Genomic DNA, 21,778 nt, shown 5'->3' with positions numbered 1-21,778 from the left:
ATGTCACACTTTTGTTGTGTTTGTAAGCCTTGCACCCAAGCTTTAGAGCTTCGAAGAACTTCATTGGCATTCTAATCTAATACCCTCATTTTACAGATAAGGAAACTGAGGCACAGAAAGATTAACTGACTTTTCCAGAAAAGCAAAGAAGCAAATAAACATTTATTAAGCACCTACTATGTATCAGGCATTGTGCTAAGTGCTTTACGAATATTATTTCATTTGATCACACAACAACTCTGGCTAGTAGGTGTTATTATTATCATTTTATAGTTGAGAGAGACAAAGTTCTTTCACCCAGGATCATACAACTAATATCTATTTGAGGTAGGATTTGAACTCAGGCCTTCCTAACTTCTGTACAACTTAGCTGCTTCTATCATCCAACTAGAAAAAGTCTGAGGCAGCATTTGAAACCCAGAACTTCTTAACTTTAAAGTCCAGTGTTCTTACTATGTTGCCTCTAACATGAGAAAACAACATTATATATCTTCCCCACACTGCATCATTGATATTTAATTAATTTGCACAGATCTTTCCACCATTATTCCAAATTAGTTGAGGTGGCCCTTTACAGATAGCAGGATCTTTTTTTTTCTTCTTGGGATTTCTTGGCTCTTGTAGATTTACAACTTTATCATTTTACAGAATCATTGGGACTACATTAATTAAAAGCCTTGGGGTGCCCGAGTTTGACATTGCCAGGAATGTTTTGGAGCTAATCTATACACAGACCCTCCTATGGTAAGTGTGAGGGGGAGGATACTGCTCTTTCTCAAATCCTGTGGGATTCATATCACCATATATACTTTAGAAGAATGTAATTGGTCTGATTTTTCTTTTATAACATGATAAATACAGAAATATATTTAAAATAATATATCGGATTATTTGCTGTCTTGGAGAAGGGGGAGGTAAGAGAGGAAGAGAAAAAATTTAGAACACAAAAATGAATGTTGAAAACCATCTTTACAAGTATCTGGAAAAATAAAATACTATTGAAAATTATTTTTAAAAAGAAGAATATGATGTCAAAATTAGATCATAGCATCTCCACTGACTAACATGGATCATAACTTCATAATCAAAAGAGATTTTAAAGGTCATCTAGCACAAAATAAACTTTGTTTACAATATTTCTGACAAATATGTAACATATATATGTATATATATGTATAAACTAATATGACATTTTAGAGACCCTTTACTAAATGGGAATTGCTTACTGATTTGGTTTTTGGTCTCATGAAAGTAAAGAAATGGTTCAAATTCCAGAGCATGACTCTTTGATCCTGCTTTTTTATTTGTATAATAGAGATAATATATGTTCAAATATTATCTCTTATATTATCTCATATATAGGTTATGATGAGTCTCAGATGATAATCTACACAAAGCATTTTGCAAATATTAAAGTACCATATAAATATTAACTACTTCTTACTGAATATACTCTGGGAAAGTAATGATCATCTTTCTCTTTGCAGGATTGGAATCTTCTTCTCTCCTCTGTTGCCCCTCATCCATATGATCACACTTTTCATCATGTTTTATATGAAAAGAGTGAGTGCTATCTTGGAATCCACCAGTGAAACCAAACATAGTTTAATATTGTGGTTGAAGGAAGGAAAGGCATCTCTCAACATCTATTTGTGCATTAGAGAGCAGAGGGTAGAGGGAAGGAGAGGTAATGGGGCACCAAAAATTGAAGTCTGAAAGGCACATAAAGAAATTGATGGTGAAAAATTACCCATGCATATATCTTGTAAATAAAAAGCTAGGATAAAAAAAATAATAAAGAAATTGATGGGAGTTGGATTGCTTTTCCTTCAGGTCAGTTTATTGATGAACTGTCAGCCTCCAAGCAAAGCCTGGCGTGCCTCTCATATGATGACTCTGTTTATATTCCTACTGTTTTTCCCCTCTTTTACTGGGGTATTATGTGTCCTGGCCATCACTGTTTGGAGGTAAGAAATAACTATGATTATGGATGTTTTAATGCCATTTGGGAAAGAATTGGTGAGGGAGTGAAAAGGAAGAATCTAAGCAATGCTACTAATAGAATATTAATATTAATAAAAGATCAATTATTATAATATTAATGGAAGATTAAGAGGTTATGTCATTTACCAGGAAGTCCACAAATAGGACATTTTTCTTGATTTCTGTGACCAGTTTTTTATATATTACATCAAGTTACTTCTCATAACATTTTAAATAATATTCTATTTTTTGCCCAATTATATGATAAAACAATTTTTAATTTTTTTTTAAGTTTTGGGTTCCAATTTGATCTTTTTCTCTCCTTTCTTTCCCTTCTTTGAGATGATAAATAATCCAATATAGGTTATATACTTCATAACACTTTTTAAAAACAATGATTTTTTTTCCCAATTATAATTTTGGGGAGGATAAATGTCATCATTTTTAACATTTAATATTTTAAAATTTTGAGTTCCTAATTTTCTCCCTTCTTCTCTCACCTCTCCTTTCTAAAAATATTAAGCATTTTAATCTAGGTTCATAAATTGTTTTTAAAGGATAGGAAAGAGAAACCTGCCTCATCTATTAATTAACATATAAAACTAAAAATGACCTACATTAACTTTCAATATCAAAATTTTAGCAACTTTTTAGCCCAGATGGTACCAGATCTTTCATTTGTTCTCTGTTACTAAGTCAGGGAATGTTTTATATTCTCTTTCCCATGTTCCCAAGAGAATATATTCCAAGAAAAAGGTGATAGATGGGATCTAGATTACTAGCTGTGCCACCATAAGCAAGTTACTGTATTTACTTCCCTGAAATCAGCTACTTTATCTGTAAAATAGGGATAAAATTTCTATTCACAACATTGTGAAATAGAGGCTGTTTGACCTACATGTGAGTATTTACATCAATAATAAGTTGAAAGAAAGAGAGATCATGTTATGAATCCAGGGTAACTGGCAATCCTAGAACTAAATTCCTGAATCAAGCCCCTAATAATTTATTTACATAATATTAACATAATTTGGTAAAATAGAAGCTGAGAAGAGAGTAGAGTTGCTATAGGAAAAGTACTTAGGCCTAGAGACATATCTATATTTTTACCCTTAATAGACCCTTAAAAGTATGGGCAGAAGAACAATTCATATTATAACACCAATATTATAAAAATAAGCAATTTAATGGACTTTTATAAATTAATGAAGAATGAAATGAGTAAAACTAGGGAAACAATTCATCCAATGACAACAATGATGTAAAAAACAAATCACTTTGAAAACTGTTAGAACTATAATCAATCACTATAATGATTGAGGATTGATGATGAAATATGTTACCTATTACAGAGTCATTTAGGATGCAGATTGAGCTATAAATATTTTGGGGTGCAGCCACTAGGGGAATTTATTTTGCTTGATCAAACATATTATAAGAAATTTGTTTCTTTCTCTGCCTCACTGGGGTGGGAAGTGGGAAGAAAAAGAAATAGATCTCTGTAAATTTATTTTAAAAGTAAAGAGATAAGGAGGAGACTATAGATGTGAAAAGATTGCATGTACTTTCAGATGAAGTTATTCTTATTAATTTTACTTAACTGTTTTACTTCACAGTGTAAAAATCTTCACAGAAAGGGTAGGTAATCTGCAAATATATGTAATGTAAAAAGAAAACAAATAAAACTAAAGGGACTGCCCCAAAAGGATATGATCAGCATAGTGTAATGAAAAAAGCATCGAACTTGAAGTTCCAAGATTGAATTCAGAAAGTGGCTCTACCCTTTAACTGCTATGTGTTCATAAGAATGTCATAAATGCTCCCCTTTCTCATCTGTTGAGTTGGACTTGATAATACTTATATTGTTAGTCCTAAGAGGGAAAGGGGAAAAGGGAATAAGCATTTATTGAACATGTGTGTGACAGATACTTTTCAAATCTCATTTGATCCTCACATGAATCTGGGAGGAGGGTGCTATTATGATTCCCATTTTACAGTTGGGAAAATTCAACAAAAGCTAAGTGACTTGTCCAGGATAACACAGCACTTAGTAATGTCCAAAGCCATATTTGAACTTGTCTTTTTAACCCCATTCACTTAGCTGTATCACCTAGCTGAATCGTACTCAGTACAGAAAAAGGGGGTGCTTTATAAAGAGTAGAACTACATAAATAAGATATTTGTTATTAATAATTACATTATTAATGTTATTACCACATTAGGAGAAATCTAAACTTTGTGACAGATATTCATTTGAATCCATGGCCAAGAAGTTTCTTTGATTTCAGGTCTACAGAATGAGTCAAATCTTAGTAAAAGAAGACAGTCATTTTATAACCAAATCTACCTCATGTTCCTTTTCTGCTCAGGTTGAAGCCTTCAGCTCATTGTGGTCCTTTCCAAGGTCTACCTTCCATCATCCATGCAATCTATGGATGGATTGAGATACTTAGCAACAGACCTAGCTACTTATGGGTAGTGTGGATTTATCGGAATCTCATCGGGAGTGTGCATTTCTTCTTCATCCTCACCCTCATTGTCTTGTAAGTAGAACAATGAAGAAAAATAAGGAAGAAAAATTAAGACTTTGGGGATAGGACAATGGGTGGGAAGGATGATAGGAAAAAACAACTGACTGAAGATTGACACATAAGGCACTGGTAACCTTAAGTTTAGTGGAAAAATCAAAGGACCAGGCATTAGGAGAAGGGGCTTCTTATTCCAACTATGCCTCTAACAAACGCCATTTCCTTAAGCAAACTATTTAACATTTCTGAACTTTAGAAATGGAAATATTGCCTGTTTCTTATTGTTGTTAAGTCATGTCTGATTCTTCTTGATCCTGTGGGCCATAGCAGGCCAACACTGTCTTTGGTATACTGGAGTGGTTTGCCATTTCCTTCTCTAGGGGATTAAGGAAAATTGAGGTGAAATGACTTGTTCAGTCACACAGCTCGTAAGTATCTAAGGCTGGATTTGAACTCAGTTCTTTCTGACTCCAGGCCCAATGCCTCTGTGCATCAGGGAAACAGAAATAATATTCCCTGTCCTATCCAATGAGTCAAAAGATGGGCAGAAAGAGATTCTACATCTCCTGGAAAGTGCTTTGAAAAGTTAAATATATTCCAGTTGCCTCCCCCCAAAAAGCATTAAAGAAAAATTAAATAATTTGTACAAATCTCAGGGTTTCTTTTTTCATTATTAATAAAGTGTTGATATAATTTAGTCATATTGATCAATTCAAATGAAATAATATATGTAAAGCATTTTACAAACTTTTAAGTGCTATATAAATATCAGGTATTATTATTTTTAGAAATATGGAACAATCCAATTTATATCCACTCCCCTTTAAGAGCTCATTGCTTTTCTAAAAATATTTTATTCTATAGTTTGTTCAGTATTTCCCAATTGATGGATGTTCACAGGACCACAGAATCATTAATCAACATTTATTAGTCACCTATTATGGACAAGACATTGGGGATACAAATGTAATGAATGAAATAATTTCTACTCCCTAAGAGGAATTTAAGGCCATATTCCAAATCATAATATAGAACTAGAATTGACCTCAATGGTCATCTAGTCTGCCTTCCTTATGCTGTAAGTGAAAAAAACTGAAGATCAAAGTAATCCAGGTAGTAAATACCAGAGCTAGGAACACAAATAAACAAATTCCAAAAGCATGAGTATTTCTACTATACCAATCTGTTTCTTATTTTGTGGATTTATGAGTTGTTTTTTCTACAACAAAAAAGCAGAACTTTGTTATATTTTTTTCAACTTTTTTAGGGAGGCAATTAGAGTTAAGTGACTTGCCCAGAATCACACAATTTGTGAATGTTTGAGGGTGGATTTGAACTCAGATCTTTCCAATTCCAAGGTGGGTTCTCTATCACTGTGCCACCTAATTGCCCCTAATAGTTTGGTATATTTGAGATCTTTTTCTCTATCTCTGATGTCCTTAGAATGTGTATCTTATAGTGAGATAGCTGGGTTAAAAGATTTGAGCACTCATTATTTTTTAGCTACTTTTTTAAGTCATTTAGTCTTTTCATATTCACTAAAAATTTTTTTAGTCAATTCAGCAAGCACATAATAAGTACTTGCCATGTCCTAGGCACTGTGTTAAGTGCAGGGGATACAAAGAAGAAGAAGAAACATCCCTAACCTCAAGAAACTCCCATTCTAATGGAGGAGACATGTATATCAAGAGGTAGTATAAAACAAATAGGAAGCACATAGTAACTTTAGAAGGGAAAGTTCTACCAGGATGGAGGGTTTCTTGGTGATATCTCCTGGGTAGTGTTTGAGTCTGTTCTTGAAGTAAACCCAGAATACCAAGAAAAAGGGAAGAAGAAACAAGTTTCCAAGCATAGAAGAAAGCCAGCACAAAGGTACATTGGTGGGAGATAAAATATTCATTGATAAACTGGTACTTAAACTGTGGTGATTATCACATTATCATACTTTTGCACCCTTTTCTAAGCACTTTAACTTCATTCTCTTATTTGAGTCTCACAGTAACTCTGCAAGGTCAAGAAAGCAGATGAATCTCTGTTTTGCAGACATGAGACTGAGTCACAAAGATTAATCGACTTAAATTTCTAATGATGTCATCATCACCACCTTTATGTCTAGCATTTATATGTCTTTAAAGTTTGAAAAGTGCCTTGGAAACAGTTTCTTATCTGATCCTCAGAACAATCTGGGAGTGAGGGTAGATACAATTATTATGCCCATTTTACAGGTGAGGAAACTGAGACAGATAATATTTAAGTGACTTTCCCAGGTTCATATACCTAATAAGTATCTGAGGCCAGATTTGAAATCTAAAATCTGAAATTTCTTATTACAAGTCGAGGGAACTCAATCCACTGTGCTACCCAGCTCTGTGGTCAGATAACATCTGAATTATTGGTTTAGGATCTGTATTCTGGATTTTAAGAGGACATTGTTAAACTGATAGGTATCTGATAAAGGCAATCAGGATGATGATGAAACTGAAAACCTGGTCATATGACCATTGATTAAAAGAACTCTGGGAATTTGCCAGAAGGGAAGGGGAATAACATGATAACTTCAAATATTTGAAATATTGAAGAAATAAATTGATTTATTTTGTACTGCTCCAGGATAAAATAAGGATCAACCAGTGGAGGTCATTGGGTAGGGTATTCTATATCAAAATAAAGAACTTTCTAAAAATTAAAAACTATCCAACAATGGAATGAAATAATTTTCTATTATTGGAAATGTTGATTGGGAAATGTAGTAAAGGCTATGTGTGCACTAGAAAGTTAGCTTTAATGGCCAAAGCCCTTCTGAATCCAAGATTCTATGATTTAAAAAAAAATTTAGTCTCACATTGTGAATAAATACCAAAGACAATAAGTTGTCTTTTTTTTTTTTTTAATCCTTCACTGCTAAGAGTTCCCTATACCTTCTACCAAACTATTTTGGCTATAATGGAAAACTCTTTCCCCTATTTTCTAACAGCAGCCAGGATAGGAACTAGGGAACTCTCAGATGAAGAAACTCCCCCTACCAATAAATATCAGAAACTTCTCCACAACTTACAGTCGTAGAGAGTTGTTTAAGAAGATTAATGAGTTACTCATCACCCCTCTGATATCATGGTTCTCTTTGAGAATGATAATAGAGAGTGATAATTGAGTGCTCACTAAGGGTCTTTACTTGGCATTTGTCAAACCAATGATTCTGAACATATTCTTCTAGGGTTGTAGCTCTTCTCCCATTTAAACAAAGTTGCTATATGAAAATCTGAACTTAAAATATAGAGTGTGGTTATTTACTGCATAGAAAAATATAGCTGGATGGTATCTTAAGCTATCATCTAGTTCAAACTACCTATTTTACATATGAGGAATTGAGGTTCAGAGAAATAAATTAACCTAAAGTCAATAGCAAACTTAGAATTAGAATCCTGCTCTTATAACTCCTAATGCAGTCATTTATATTTATTATAGTACCTTGACATTATTGATATTGAGCTACTCAGAATATTTTTAAGTATGATACAATTATCCATATAATAAATAGTCCAGGACCCAAGCTCTGGACTGATGCACCAGGTCCTAGGGGAAACCCCCACCCCAAGTCAGAGTTCTTTGATTTGCTTGCTCCCAGCCAAAGTTCCCTCTATGTAATATTCACATATAGTTCAGATATAGCTCTCCCCAGATGTAGATAAAAGAATCTCTAGCTCCCATACAAGTACAGCCTTTATTCTATCCCACAGAAAAAGTAAAAATAACATAAAGGACTTAGTTATTGGTTGTTCAGTCATTTTTCAGTTGTGTCTAACTTTTCAGATTCTATTTAGGATTTTCCTGGCCTAGATACTAAATTGGTTTTTCATTTACTTCTCCAGCTCATTTTACAGATAAGGAAACTGAGGTAAACAGCATTAAGTGACTTGCTCAAATCACACAGTTAATAAGCATCTGAGATGAGATTTCAACTCAGGTTTTCCTAACTTCAGATCCAGTATTTTATTTACTGTGTCATTTAGCTGTCCTAAAAAAGACTCAAAGAGTACATAAATAATACATTTGGTTCTTCCTTCCCTTTTCAGTGAGCCCCACCTACCCTTCAAGGATCTAAGTAGACACCAGATTCATGTACTACCCTGTGGTTTAGAATGCTCTGGGAAGGAAAACAAATTTGAAGTTCTTAAGAAACTCCCCAACATTCCAGAGTCCTTTCATCCCCAAGACCCACTCGATATCCAGTTTCATAGTACTACCTTAAGGACTTAGATTCCTTCTTGGAAGAGAAATGCACTCTAGGTTGCTAGAGGAGCATCTTCCCTACAGTTTAGTAAATGTCGTTCCTACCCCAGAGACCCAAACAAGCATCCAGCTTTATACCACCTCATACTAAGAACAGAGATCAAAGTCTGATCTTTTGCTCCTCACTTGCAACTTTAGTCCTTTGATATCTTTAATACTCCAGGGGCCCCATAATAATTAGTTTTTTTTTCCTGAAAAGACTAATGAAAACTAGTTACAGTATTTTCTCTCATGCTGGGATTGCTACTATATTGTAGCTATGAACAGAGGAAAACAGTAACTAATGATAACCCCGTGAAAGATGGGATTAGGGAACTCTGAAACTTGGGTATGCTTAGCAAGGCAACTCTATAACTGGCAATTTTTCTTTTCTTTTTTTTAAATACACATTTTTTATGAATCATCTTGTGAGAGAAAAATCAGAACAAAAGGGAAAAACAACTGAAGAGAAAAACAAAAAACAAAAAAGATAGCATGTATTGATTTACATTTAATCTCCATAGTTCTTTTTCTGGATGCAGATGGCATTTGGCTGGCATTCTTGAAGCTTTTTTTTCTCATGCTAGAGTCTTGGATTATGAAACTGTGCTGCCCAAGAAATCTCTTCTTTATCGTAGAGGCTGGGATTCAGAAACTCCCACCACTTGTGCTCTCTCTCTAGCTGTTATCTCTTGGTCTAGGAAGTTAAGTCACGATCTCTTCAAGACTAGGGCTGCGAACTAGAGGTCCAGGGATTTGCCTCCTTAGATACACAATTTTCTCATACCACTACCCATTATCAACTTCTGGCAGAGGGTATTTCCCATTCCCACCCTTAGTGCTCTTGGCTTTTCTTAGCTTTGCTATTTTCTGGTTTTTCCTCTGAAATAAGTTCAGCCAAAAAGCATAATTCTGACTTAATAGACTGATTTAACCTCTATCAAAAAGTTGCAATAGCACTGTACTGCCAGGCAGATTAGAGGCCCAGTAGATATCACACTGATCCTAGAGTAAGAAAGACCTAAATTCAAATTTGATTTTAGACACATTTTAATTATGTGACTCCAATATAAATTCTTTAATCTCATTTGCCTCAGTTTCCTCATCTATAAAATAGGGATAATAACAGTCCAGTTATTAGACCTAGAGTTGCTAGAATCAAATGAAATAATTTTCACAGAGTACTTTGCAAATCTAAAAGTGTTATGTAAATATTAGCCATCATTATCAACTAAATACCAAATAAAAGATCTGTAAACTTCTCTAATTGATCAGGTAAGTGTCCTTGATCTACCTCCTTCCTATACATAACAACTATTGCTGAACATATCTGATATATAAAACAAAGCAGAACTTTTCTTAAACCATCAGAAAGTAAAAAATTCAGTTGCCTTTAAGCCAACCAAAAATCAAAAAGTTCTATGACTCAAAGGGTATGGTGACTCAAAGCAGGAAGGAAGGAAGCAAGGAAAGAGGGAAGCAAAGAAACAAGCATTTATTACACACTATGTGCCAGACATTGTGCTAAGTAATAAAGACACAAATACAGAAAGACAACCCCTATAATAAAGAATTCATATTCTAGACAGTTTATAAAAGAAATATTTAAGAAGTGGGTTTAAAGGTATAGGGGCATGGTTTTGAAGTCCAGAAGTAATGATCAGAGCTGGGAATGAAGGCTGGCCAGACTAGGCCCCTCAACAAAATGGAGGCCCCCCCGAAGAACCTCACCAAGAGGAGAAGAGGGCTGATCTGACAGAAGGATATTCTAGGGAAAGAAGGCCACAGTAATGGATACATGTTCGAGTGCAAGGAGGCCCACATGCTAAGGGAAATTCCAGAATAAGATAACAGCTGAGACATGGGTTTGAATTCCAGGAGTCAGAAGTAGATAGAGCAATAGGTGTCCCAGGGATAGAACACCCAGCCTAGAGTGAGGAAAACCTGAGTTCAAGTCCAGTTTTAGACACTTATTAACTGTGTAATCAGATAAGTCACTTCACCGCTACTTGCCTCAATTTTCTTATCTGTAAATTGGGAATAATAATAACCCCTCCCTTCTAGGATCAAAAGAGATAAAATATATAAAATGTTTTGCAAACCTTACTGTTTAAATGCTACCTGTGGAAATCCTGTTTCCCCCTATTTATAGCTACAATATAGTAGCAACCCCAGAATGAAAGAGAAGTTACTGTAATCCTTAGCTACATAACTGCCTTTTCTCCAGAACACAGTTGTATTTTCTTGCTTGCTTTGTTAACATAATACCATACACCCATACCAAAATTATTTGCATTTCTTTTTGTTTTTTTCTTTTTTTTTTTAAAGGATTATCACATATCTTTACTGGCAGATAATTGAAGGAAGGAAGATCATGATCAAACTCCTACATGAACAGATCATCAATGCAAGTTTCTTACTGTTGTTCTATTTTTCTCATTTAAATTTGAGAATAATCATAAAAGAATTCTAGGGGTCACATTTCTTCACTGGTTCCTGCCAAAGCAGGCATTCTTAACCTGGAATCTATGAACTTGGGATATATATGCATAGATATGTATTCATACCCACACAAAAATATACACACACTTATGTATGCATTCATAGATATATGTGTATATAGACATACACACATATATATATATACATATACATATATATGTACATGCATATCTCTGTGCATATACACCTACAACTATATTTCAGTATAATTAGTTTCCTTTATAATCCCATGTATTTTATTTTATGCATTTAAAAAAATTATTCTGAGAAGGGAACCATAGGCTTGACCAGACTGCCAAAGGGGTCCATGAAATAAAAAATATTAAGTACTCCTCTACTAAAAATCGGAAGAACTTATAGATGTTCTCAGTGGGGATAGAGAAAAAATAGATTCCCTAATTATATAAATATAATGGGAGGATTATCCTCAGACTAAAATTCTGTGTAATAACAAGGGGCTTGATAAGTTATTGATATACTGGGGTTTGGTAATAGGATAGATTTATTTTCTCCATTTTGTATCCCAGCATTATTGCATAGCTGTCATCACTGTGAATAAATTTCTGCATACAGTGAGACAGTTTGGCAAATTATATCCCAAGAAACTTGGATCTAAATGACTTAAATGATAGAACTCAGCAGAATTTGGGTTTATTTACCGCAGACATATAGCATGGAAGTCCTGACTAAAGAATCAGAAGACATGTATTCTATGTGAGTAGGTGCAGCTACTTAGAATCATAGAATTTTAACATTTGAAGGGCCTCCAAGTTTATTTGTTAAATCCCATACATGAATTATGGATCTTATCTGCAATGTCTCAGACAAGTGATTGAGTCATAACAGAGAATGCATTGCTTTATGGAGCAATTGACAAAGAATTTCACCAAATATACCTAGCCTACATAAACACTGGCCTGAAAACTATCATAAGAGAGTTACTAATCGCTTGGATAGGACCTCTTGCTCAGATCTCAGTTAAAATACACAAATGTTAATAGTTGGAAGAAGTTTTCCTAGACCTGATCTCTTGGAACAGGTTACTTCATTAATTTCATTGATGGATACCTTGTGCTGTTGAATAAATGAAATAGAGAATGCTTACATTGATTTTAATGGACAGAGAAATGCAAAACCAATATAAGCTCTCTGGGGAGTGGTTGAAGAAGGGACATTGCATGAGAAATGAATCAGGAAAGATGGATCTAGGATTTAGTAGGGCACAATGAGTGGCAACCACAATGGGGTGGGAGATGTGAAGAAAAACTTCAAGATACAAAGATAGCAAGAGTGTAGAAGACAACTCCATATTTGTTTTAATTTTGTCCAAGAGGTCTAGGAAGTATAAGTCTCCTTTTGGCACCAAGACCAAAAGTGCCTCTAATTTTCTAGATTCAGAAGGGTGTATCACTCTGTGTGGCCTATTAGAGAAAGGAGAAAAAATGAGCTGTTTGTGATTTAGTCAAAATCTATAACAATGCCATTTCACACCAAAAACAAAACATGGTAGCTGTCTTTATCCAACTATTCTAACCCTCTCTCCAAACAGAATGTGTTAATGAGGTAATGAAAAACTTCCTCTTTCAAAGAATCTTTCCCTTTTTTTTTTTTTTTTTTTTTTTTTTTTTGCCATCTGTTCCCTATACCTTCTTACCACTCTTGTTTTGGACAGGAGGGAAAAGACAAGATGTTTCTTGTGGAGAAGCTTTTAAAACTCCAGGAATCCCAGAAAAAACCAACAACTTATATACTGACTCAAGAAAGGAGAGAACAGGAGGTGAGTCTCAAGTCCTAATATTGAATCCAGGCTTCTCCTGAGATGTACTACTTCCTTTTGAATCTCAATATGGTGTAATAATGGAAAGAGTCCTAGCCAAAGAATCAGAAGACGTGGATTCTAGTCCCAGCTGGGTCATGAAATGTTTGGGTGCTCTGGGGCACAAGTCTCTTAATACTTTCCGAACCATATCTCTCTGATGTATTATTTTTAAATGAAGGGGATAATTATTCTTGCTAGATTCCATCAAGGAATACTATAAGTACTGATAAATGAAATAAATGTAGGTATGATATTTTAAAATTTATAGAGATATAGTTTCTGAATAATTTAATCATTTTATTAATAAGGCTAACATGTTTATTAACAAAAGAGACCAGTGACAAGGGCCTCTCTTGGTGGTGGATTCACAATTTATATACTCTTGGAATAGTAGTTGCTCCTGGTTAACAATTAATGAGAGAATGAATATTATAATTGAGAGGCTGGCTATATTACAATGAGGGTCTTGAAGTACAAGATTTGAAAGACTTTGAGTTATCAATTTCCATATCACCTGTCTGACAAAAGGGAAAATCCACATTTTTCCAGACCTGTCTGAGTAAACTCAATGAACAGGAATCCATCCATTAGCCTAAACTTAGAATTCCTTTTACTTTCTGATTAGATCTTAGCCTGAATACAAGCCTTTGCACAAGATTTCCCACATTGGTTGATTTCTGGATGAGGAAAGTGGAAAAAGGGGGGAAATCTTGATCCTTATTCAGTAGTTATTAAATACGAGAGAATTAATCATTTTTCTCACAGATAACTCCAAAATGCTATATAAATATAAATATAAGAGATGAGTATTACTTATACTGCCTAAATAGAGTTAATTTCTGGAACTTGAGTAAAGTTTTTTTTAAGAATGTTACATTGAGTATTCATTCAAAGTGGAACAACAATGATGAAGTGAGGGAAGAGTTAGTGCTGACTCAGCCTTGAGGTATCTAAGAGTATCTTCGTTCATAAGCAGATTCACTACAATGGACAACTGAGTTTTAATGAATGAATTTGCTTAATTAATTTCCACAAGCATTTGTTGAGAATACTGTGTGTCTATACTAGGCACTAGACATACAAAGACAAAAGCCAAAACAGAAGTTTCTCTCAGAGAACTTGCATTCAACTGGACAGAAAAAAATAAATGCAACAAATTAGACCTGAAGGGTTCATGGTCAGCTAAGTGGCACAATGGATAAAATACCAGGCCCAGAGTCAGAATGACTCATCTTTCTGAGTTTAAATCTGACCTCAGAGAGAATAAGTGACTTACCTAAGATCATACTTAGTAGTAAGTAGAAACTCTAGGATTTGAACACAGACCTTCTGGCTCCAAATTCATCAATCTTTCCCTGAGATCATATCCTTATGCTTTCCTGCCTTCTGTTCCCACTAAAAACCACACTCTATTGGTAGCAGACTTCCATTCATCTTAGATCTCTTACATTTTTTTCTGTCTTCTAATACTCACGAAAACCTAGTTATCTCCCAAGGATACCACACCCCTGGTTATGTTCTACAGGATGTATTATTGCTGTTCTTATTACTTCCCTTGCATGCACAGAAATGTACATATTGATCCACAGGGAAAAGTCAACTTGTTCCTTATTCCCCTTCCATATTCTTCACCAGCTGCCATCAATCAGCAGTAGTATTTACTAACATAAGCCACCTGTCTGTGATCTTTATTGCCACAATATAATAACACCCAGATCATTCTCTATTTTTTCATATTCATTAGTTGGCTCATAGTCTTCTTTCCCCTACTGCTGCCCTCATACTAAATATATACTATGTCTATATACTATATGTGTGTGTGTGTGTGTGTGTGTGTGTGTGTGTGTACATATGAAATATAATAGGCTACCTGTACTGTATTCTCAGACACTTACTAGCTGTGTGACCCTAGACAAATCATTTAACCCTGTTAGCCTAAATTTCCTTATCTGTAAAATGAACTGGAGAATGAACTGGAATGGCAAATCACTCCACTATCTTTCTCAAGAAAACCCTAAATGAGGTCATGACAAATTGGACAAAACTGGAAAATTGAACAACAAATGAGAGAGAAAGTAGTAGGAGAAAACACTCTGACTTCTCTTTATCAACTTGTTCAACTGCTATGAGCTTTACTTTTGCTCTGTATCTGCAACTCACAAGATGAGCCACCCACATACTTTATATCTCTCCATCATCAATGTCCTGTCAACTATGTGATCTTAATCTCTTTCAGAGAGAGTTCTATCTCCCTATCATAAGCTCCTCTCCTTCTGATGAGGAGAGTCTGCAACTGAAGGGGGACCCCGAAACTCTCTGAAACTCTCTGAAAACTCCTTTAAAGAGAAATTCTCCTTGAACCCTGCCTCTGTGAGACCCACCCCAAGGAACCAAGGTAAAGTGGTTTATCTTGGTGGGACTAGCTGAAGTAATCTCATTTAGCTGGAGATCTAGATTTCTATTGACCCTTATTGTTGTTGTTGACTCAAAACCATTCCCAGTAAGTAGTCTCATCTAGGCCTGGGGGCAGTGACAGCATTGAGGGAATCCCATTCGATTGAAATTTCTGTCTCAGATTTCCTTATAAAAATACCAACTTGGGGCTCAGTTTTTGCAGAGGCTCTAATATGCCATGCCAAGGAAACTCTCTCTCTCTCTGGTATAGCAGCAAAAATTTCTGCTCTCTGAAATGATGTTCTCTTCCAGAGTTACCCTTTCTTAACTCTCTCACCTAAGACTTTATACCTCTCTGTTGGAATTTCTCTACTAGAATCTTTACTTCTCTGTCAGACCTTGCCACTAAGGAATCCAGTCTTTCTATTCATGCATAGCAAAGGCTGACTTCCCAAATGCCAATAATAAACCTCTTTTTATGAGTCTAGCTTTTTGGGTTCATAAATTCCTTTATGAAGAACCTCTGTGTCACTAGGAGAGGATTTCCACAGCTCCCTACCTTGCATGAATCCTAAGAGGATTTAGGGAAGCCAGACCTCTTCATTTGGTTCCCTGAACCTGAATCTGGCACTAACCTCAAAATCTAACTCCCTGACCACCAGGAACCCTTATCTCATCATTTTGGTTCCCTGAATTTAATTTCATAATTTCCATCTCTCCCGTTGCCTCACTCCTAAATTTATTCTTCACCCTCAGCATGACTGCTAATGCTTCCATTGCTCTGTTCTCCTAATCCATCCCCTCTGTTCTAGCCTTACTTTTCCCTCTTTATAGTCTTGATCCCATCATTTACCAGTTCAATTATATAGGATGCTCTTCTTGCTTCCTTTGAAGCAGCTAGGTGGCAGTGCTGGGTACAGTGCTGGATTTAGGAAGATCTTGTTCAAATCCAGCTTCAGACACTTGGTGGTTGTGTGACCCTGGGTACTTAATCTCCATCTGCCTCCATTTTTTCTATCGTAAAATAGGGAGCATAGTGGGATTTGCCTCTTAGGGTTGTTATGAAAATCAAATGAGATAATATTTATAAAGTACTTAGCACAGTGCCTGGCACAGAATAGGGTGGGTGGGTTTAAGTTCTGACAATGGAGGTAGGATGGACTGATTGAAGTTCCTGTTCCACATCAGTAGGCATTTAATAAACATATATTCTTTCCCCTCTTTGTTTATCACCACTCATTCCTTACCCATTTTCAATACTGTCATCTTCACTATTTGCCTTTTCTCCTTCCACTGCCATGCTTTTGAACACTTCAGGAAGAAGGCATGGTACCAGTACCAATTTGGGTCCTCTACAAACCATGATATCTAATTTCATCTGGACCCTTGATATTGTGTGATAGGCTTACATTTTTTTTTTTGATTGGTTTCAAATTTCACTCCTCTAAATGGCTCTTTCTAAGATTTTCCTTTCCTCACAACCTCTTATATTTTGCTCACATTCCTCTGTTTTGTCATTTGACTCAGCCTCCCACTTTCCTGAGACAATGGAGGCCATCATCTTGAGTTTACTCACTTGTACTCCTCAAAATTTCTATCCATCCTCACGTACTTTTTCTGTTTTCTATAGACTCCAAAGGGTAGATGGCCCTTCTTGTCAAAACTAATCTCCCTCTACTTTATATTCTTGATTACATCTTAGAGGGTGCTTCTAGGAACCTACCCCAGTGATCATTCCCTTTTTAAATTTTCAGTTATTATATATGTCTTATATAAATACATATATAAATAAATATATATATATGTCTTATATAAATACAATACCTTCAAGCTCTTGTCCTCAATCTTACTCCCTCCCCCACAAGATTCTAGAGAAAATTATCTCCCTTGCTTTTTCTACTTCCTCACCATTCAATTATTTTTCAATCCACAATAAAACTCAGCTTCTGACAGTATTGTTCCACTAAAATAGTTCTAAGGTAATCAGTGATCTCTTAATTGCTAAGTACAATAACTTTTTTCTTGGTCCTCATCTTCTTTGATTTTTCTGAAACTTTTTGGTTACTGACCATTTCTCTTCTTGGACTTGTTTACATGCCTTGGTTTCCTTAACTCCTTTCTCTCCTATCTCTCCTATGTGAACACTCTTTTTCAGCCTTAATCAGTCAATCTATAATCATGTCTGTTCTGTATCAGGAACTCTGCTAGACTCTGGGAACACAAAGACAAACTTGAAACTCTCAGTTTTCTTTTCTTTCTTTCTTTTTTTTAATAGCTTTTTATTTACAAGTTATATGTCTGGGTAATTTTACAGCATTGACAATTGCCAAACCTTTTGTTTCAATTTTTCCCCTCCTTCCCCCCATCCTCTCTTCTAGATGGCAGGGTGACCATTAGATGTTAAATATATTAAAGTATAAATTAGATACACAATAAGTATACATGACCAAATCGTTATTTTGCTGTACAAAAAGAATCAGACTCTGAAATATTGTACAATTAGCCTGTGAAGGAAATCCAAAATGTAGGCAGGTAAAAATATAGGGATTGGGAATTCAATGTAATGGTTCTTAGTCATCTCCCAGAGTTCTTTCACTGGGTGTAGCTGGTTCAGTTCATTACTTATTCATTGGAACTGATTTGATTCATCTCATTGCTGAAGATGGCCAGGTCCATCAGAATTGATCATCATATAATATTGTTGTTGAAGTATATAATCATCTCCTGGCCCTGCTCGTTTCACTGAGCATCAGTTCGTGTAAGTCTCTCCAGGCCTTTCTGAAATCATCCTGTTGGTCATTTCTTACTGAACAATAATATTCCATAATATTCATATACCACAATTTATTCAACCATTCTCCAATTGATGGGCATCTACTCAGTTTCCAGAAACTCTCAGGTTTCAAGAGGTTTTCTAACAGAGAAGAAACTCATATGAATAATCTATACAATAGAGATATAAGAAAATCTTGCAGGAAAGGGTTTAGTTGCTGCAAGGAATCAGGAAAAGCCATCTGTGGAAGATAGTACTTGAGCTGTTTTAAATAAAACTAATGGTTTCAGGAAGTACAGATGAAGTGTACTCCCAGGCAGATGTTGAAATAACACCACCATCCTGCAAGATATCATCAGCCTTGGTCCTCTACCTTATCATTACCCATTGCTTCTCCAATTGAAAGGTAGGGTCACAAACTCCAAACTTCCTATTTAAGTAAAGAGCTTAGCTCAGAAATCTCATTTTTCACTTGGCTGCACTACTTTGGGACTTGTCTGATAATGACTTCTCCACTCTGTCCCCAAGTTGGGTACCCTCTCCTCTTCCTCCACCACATTTTTCAGTTTCTTTTATGTGTTATCTTTTCTCTGATGGATTGTAAACTCTGTATTTGAATCTCTAGTGCTTAGCAGAGTGCCTAGCACATAGTAGGCATTCAGTATTAATTGACTAATGTAAAGGCATAGAGACTAGAGATGTGGAACTGTGTGTGAGGATTAGCAAGAAGACAAGTTGGTTGGAATGCAGGATATAGGAAGGGCAAAAGTATATAAGGTTGGAAGCAAGAAGATTATGTGATGATCAACTGTGATGGACTTGGCTCTTTTCAATAATAAAAAAAATTCAAGGCAATTCCAATAGACTTGTGATGGTAAAAGTCATCTGCATCCAGAGAGCTCGAGCTATGGAGACTGAATGAAGATCACAGCATAGTATTTTCACCTTTGTTGTTGTTTGTTTGTTTGTTTCCTTGCTTGTTTTTTTTCTTTTTCATTTTTCCCCTTTTGATCTGATTTTTCTTACACAGCGTGATAAATGTGAAAATATGTTTAGAAGAATTGCACATGTTTAACTTATATTGAATAACTTGCTATCTAAGGGAGGGGCAAGGTAAGGACAGAGGGAAAACATTTTGTAACACAAGGTTTTGCAAGTGTAAATGTTGAAAACTATCTTTGTGTGTATTTAATACAAATAAAATAGCTATTATCTTTTTTTAAAAAGAAAATAAAAATAAAAAGCTATTATTATCTTAAAAAAAAAAAAAAGAAAGAAATCCCCACAGACTCACACATTGGGAATCATTGTTCTGAAAAAGTTTAGGGTGGGTAAAGTAAGGACAAAGCTAGAGGACAGACTTAGGAACTGTGACACACCTGGAATTTCTATGGGGTGGATGGTTTTTTGAATGTAATAGTAGAGGCTGTGCTGAGAAGTTGGAATTCTGGTTTACCACAAAGGTAACTTCATATTTACTATTTAATAATTAAATCCCACAAAATGAAGAGAATCTAATTTCTTTAAAAAAAAAAAAAAGCTAGAAAAAAGCTAGAAAATGTAGTTAAGATAGGGGCAAAAAAAAAAAAGATAGGGGCTAGGTTGTTTAAAAATCAAACATAAGAGTTTGTATTTGATCTTAGAGGTTAGATAGGGCAACTGCAGTTTATTGAGTGGGGTGGAGATGGAAAGAGTGCATTTCTCTTTAGTCACTATGATGGGTAGTCATGTTTGGTATAGTGTTGGGGTTAAGCACTGGCTCTAGAATCAGAGGATTGTGGTTCAAGGACCTTTAGGAAAATTGCTTTGACAGCTATGTGGAGAATGAATTTCAATGAGGAGTGGCTTGATTCAAAGAAACCACCTAGAAGACTATTGCAAAAATCTCTGGGCAAAATGATGACTGTTTTTTTTTTTTTTTTTTTTGGTATCAATAGCATCTAACTTGATGTGTTGCAATATAGTAGGCAGGAAACCACTGTTTGTTGAATTGGGATGTATGAAAAGGCAGTGGTATTATCATCTGATTCTGTTGAAGATCCTTTTCTACCTTCTTATAAAGCTGCTTCTATAATAATCCTTTATTTTGAAATGAATATAAAAGCAAAAAATGCCCCCCCAAAATGATGTCATCTATCAGCATTTAAAGACAGATGAAGCTATGTTGCACAAGATATTCTTGGATACTTATAATTAAAAAAAAAAAAAAAAACTGAGGCAAATGGAGGTTAAGATTTGTCCAGGCTATGTTTAAAAGCCAAACATAGAGTTTGTATTTGATCTTAAGAGATAAGATGAAACCACTGAAGTTTATGAGTAGAGTGGAGGAGAGAGAATGACTCAATCAGACCTGTTTAGTAAAAGTACTTGGACAACTGTGTAAAAGATGGATTGAAATGGGGAATGACTTGATCCAAGGAAACCAATTTGAAAACTATTGCAAGAATCTTTGAGTGAGCCTTGTATGGGTCTTAAGATATAAAAACTGAACACCAGCCTCTCTCTTAATTCTAAGAAATTAGCATTAAGAAAAATGACAGAAATGTCCTCATTACGATCCTTTTGTGAATCTACAGATTTATTGTGCACATTATTCTTTACCTTATCAAGAAGGATCCAGAGGACTCTACCTGTTGTGACTAATCAGCTTTTGTGAAGAAGGGAGATCATAAAGCTCAGTAGCCGTCTGATCCAACCTCTTCATTTTACAGATGAAGAAACTGAAACCAAAAGAGATTAATAAGTGAATTGGCCAAAGTCATCTAGGTATTAAGCACAAGAGGAGGAACTTGAAGCTAGGTCTATTAATTCCAAAACCAGTGCTTTTTCCATAACACTACAGCAAACACGGGTGCCTATTATATTGATTATAAGAGAAATGCAAAGGCTATCCAGAACTTACATGCTGTGTTTGTGCATTACCAAAAAAGACCTTTCACATCAGTGAAGTAAATCTAGGGTGTGTCCACCCAAACACAGAATCATAGAATTTCAGATTCAAGAAAGGATCTCAGTTGCCATCTAGTCCAAAGCATACCTGAAAAACAATTCTCATTAGATTATATCCTATAAGTAGATGGGCAGTTAGGTGGCATAGTGGATAGAGCACCAAGTCTGAAATCAGCAAGCTCAAATTCAAATACAGTCTCAGGCACTTACTAGCTGTGCAACACTAGACAAATTATTTAATCCTATTTGCCTCAGTTTCCTCATCTGTTAAAACCAATTGCCCTTTTATCGCTACAGGATTGAATATAACAAGTCTGATTTTTCTTCCATGTGACAGCCTTTCTGCATTTTCCCTAAATTTTCCCTTCTCTGGTCTAAAAATCTCTAGTTTCTTCAACTGATACTTAAATAATAGAATGGCATGGTGGGTAGAACCCTGAAATCATATGACCTGAGTCTCAGCTCTGTCACATAATAGCTCCGTGTTTTTGGGCAGGTCATTTAATTTCCTGAAGCATTAGTAGAGGGTCAAGAATTCAACACCTGGGGAACTCTAAGATT

The 21,778-nt window shown here is 35.3% G+C and overlaps 1 protein-coding gene across 1 annotated transcript in view; it reads left to right on the top strand.

Annotated features, from left to right (window-relative positions):
- TMC5 (transmembrane channel like 5) overlaps nt 1-21,778 on the top strand; it is an 84,579-nt gene that overhangs the window by 49,956 nt on the left and 12,845 nt on the right. Inside the window, 6 exon segments of the mRNA XM_052001764.1 lie at nt 649-744; nt 1,488-1,563; nt 1,834-1,967; nt 4,353-4,526; nt 11,109-11,187; nt 12,955-13,059. Coding sequence (XP_051857724.1) covers nt 649-744; nt 1,488-1,563; nt 1,834-1,967; nt 4,353-4,526; nt 11,109-11,187; nt 12,955-13,059 — 664 coding nt within the window.

This window comes from Antechinus flavipes, chromosome 1, assembly GCF_016432865.1.
Source record: "Antechinus flavipes isolate AdamAnt ecotype Samford, QLD, Australia chromosome 1, AdamAnt_v2, whole genome shotgun sequence".
NCBI lineage: Eukaryota > Metazoa > Chordata > Mammalia > Dasyuromorphia > Dasyuridae > Antechinus > Antechinus flavipes.
Note: the sequence above shows the minus strand (reverse complement) of the source record. Positions and strands in the feature narration are given on the sequence as shown.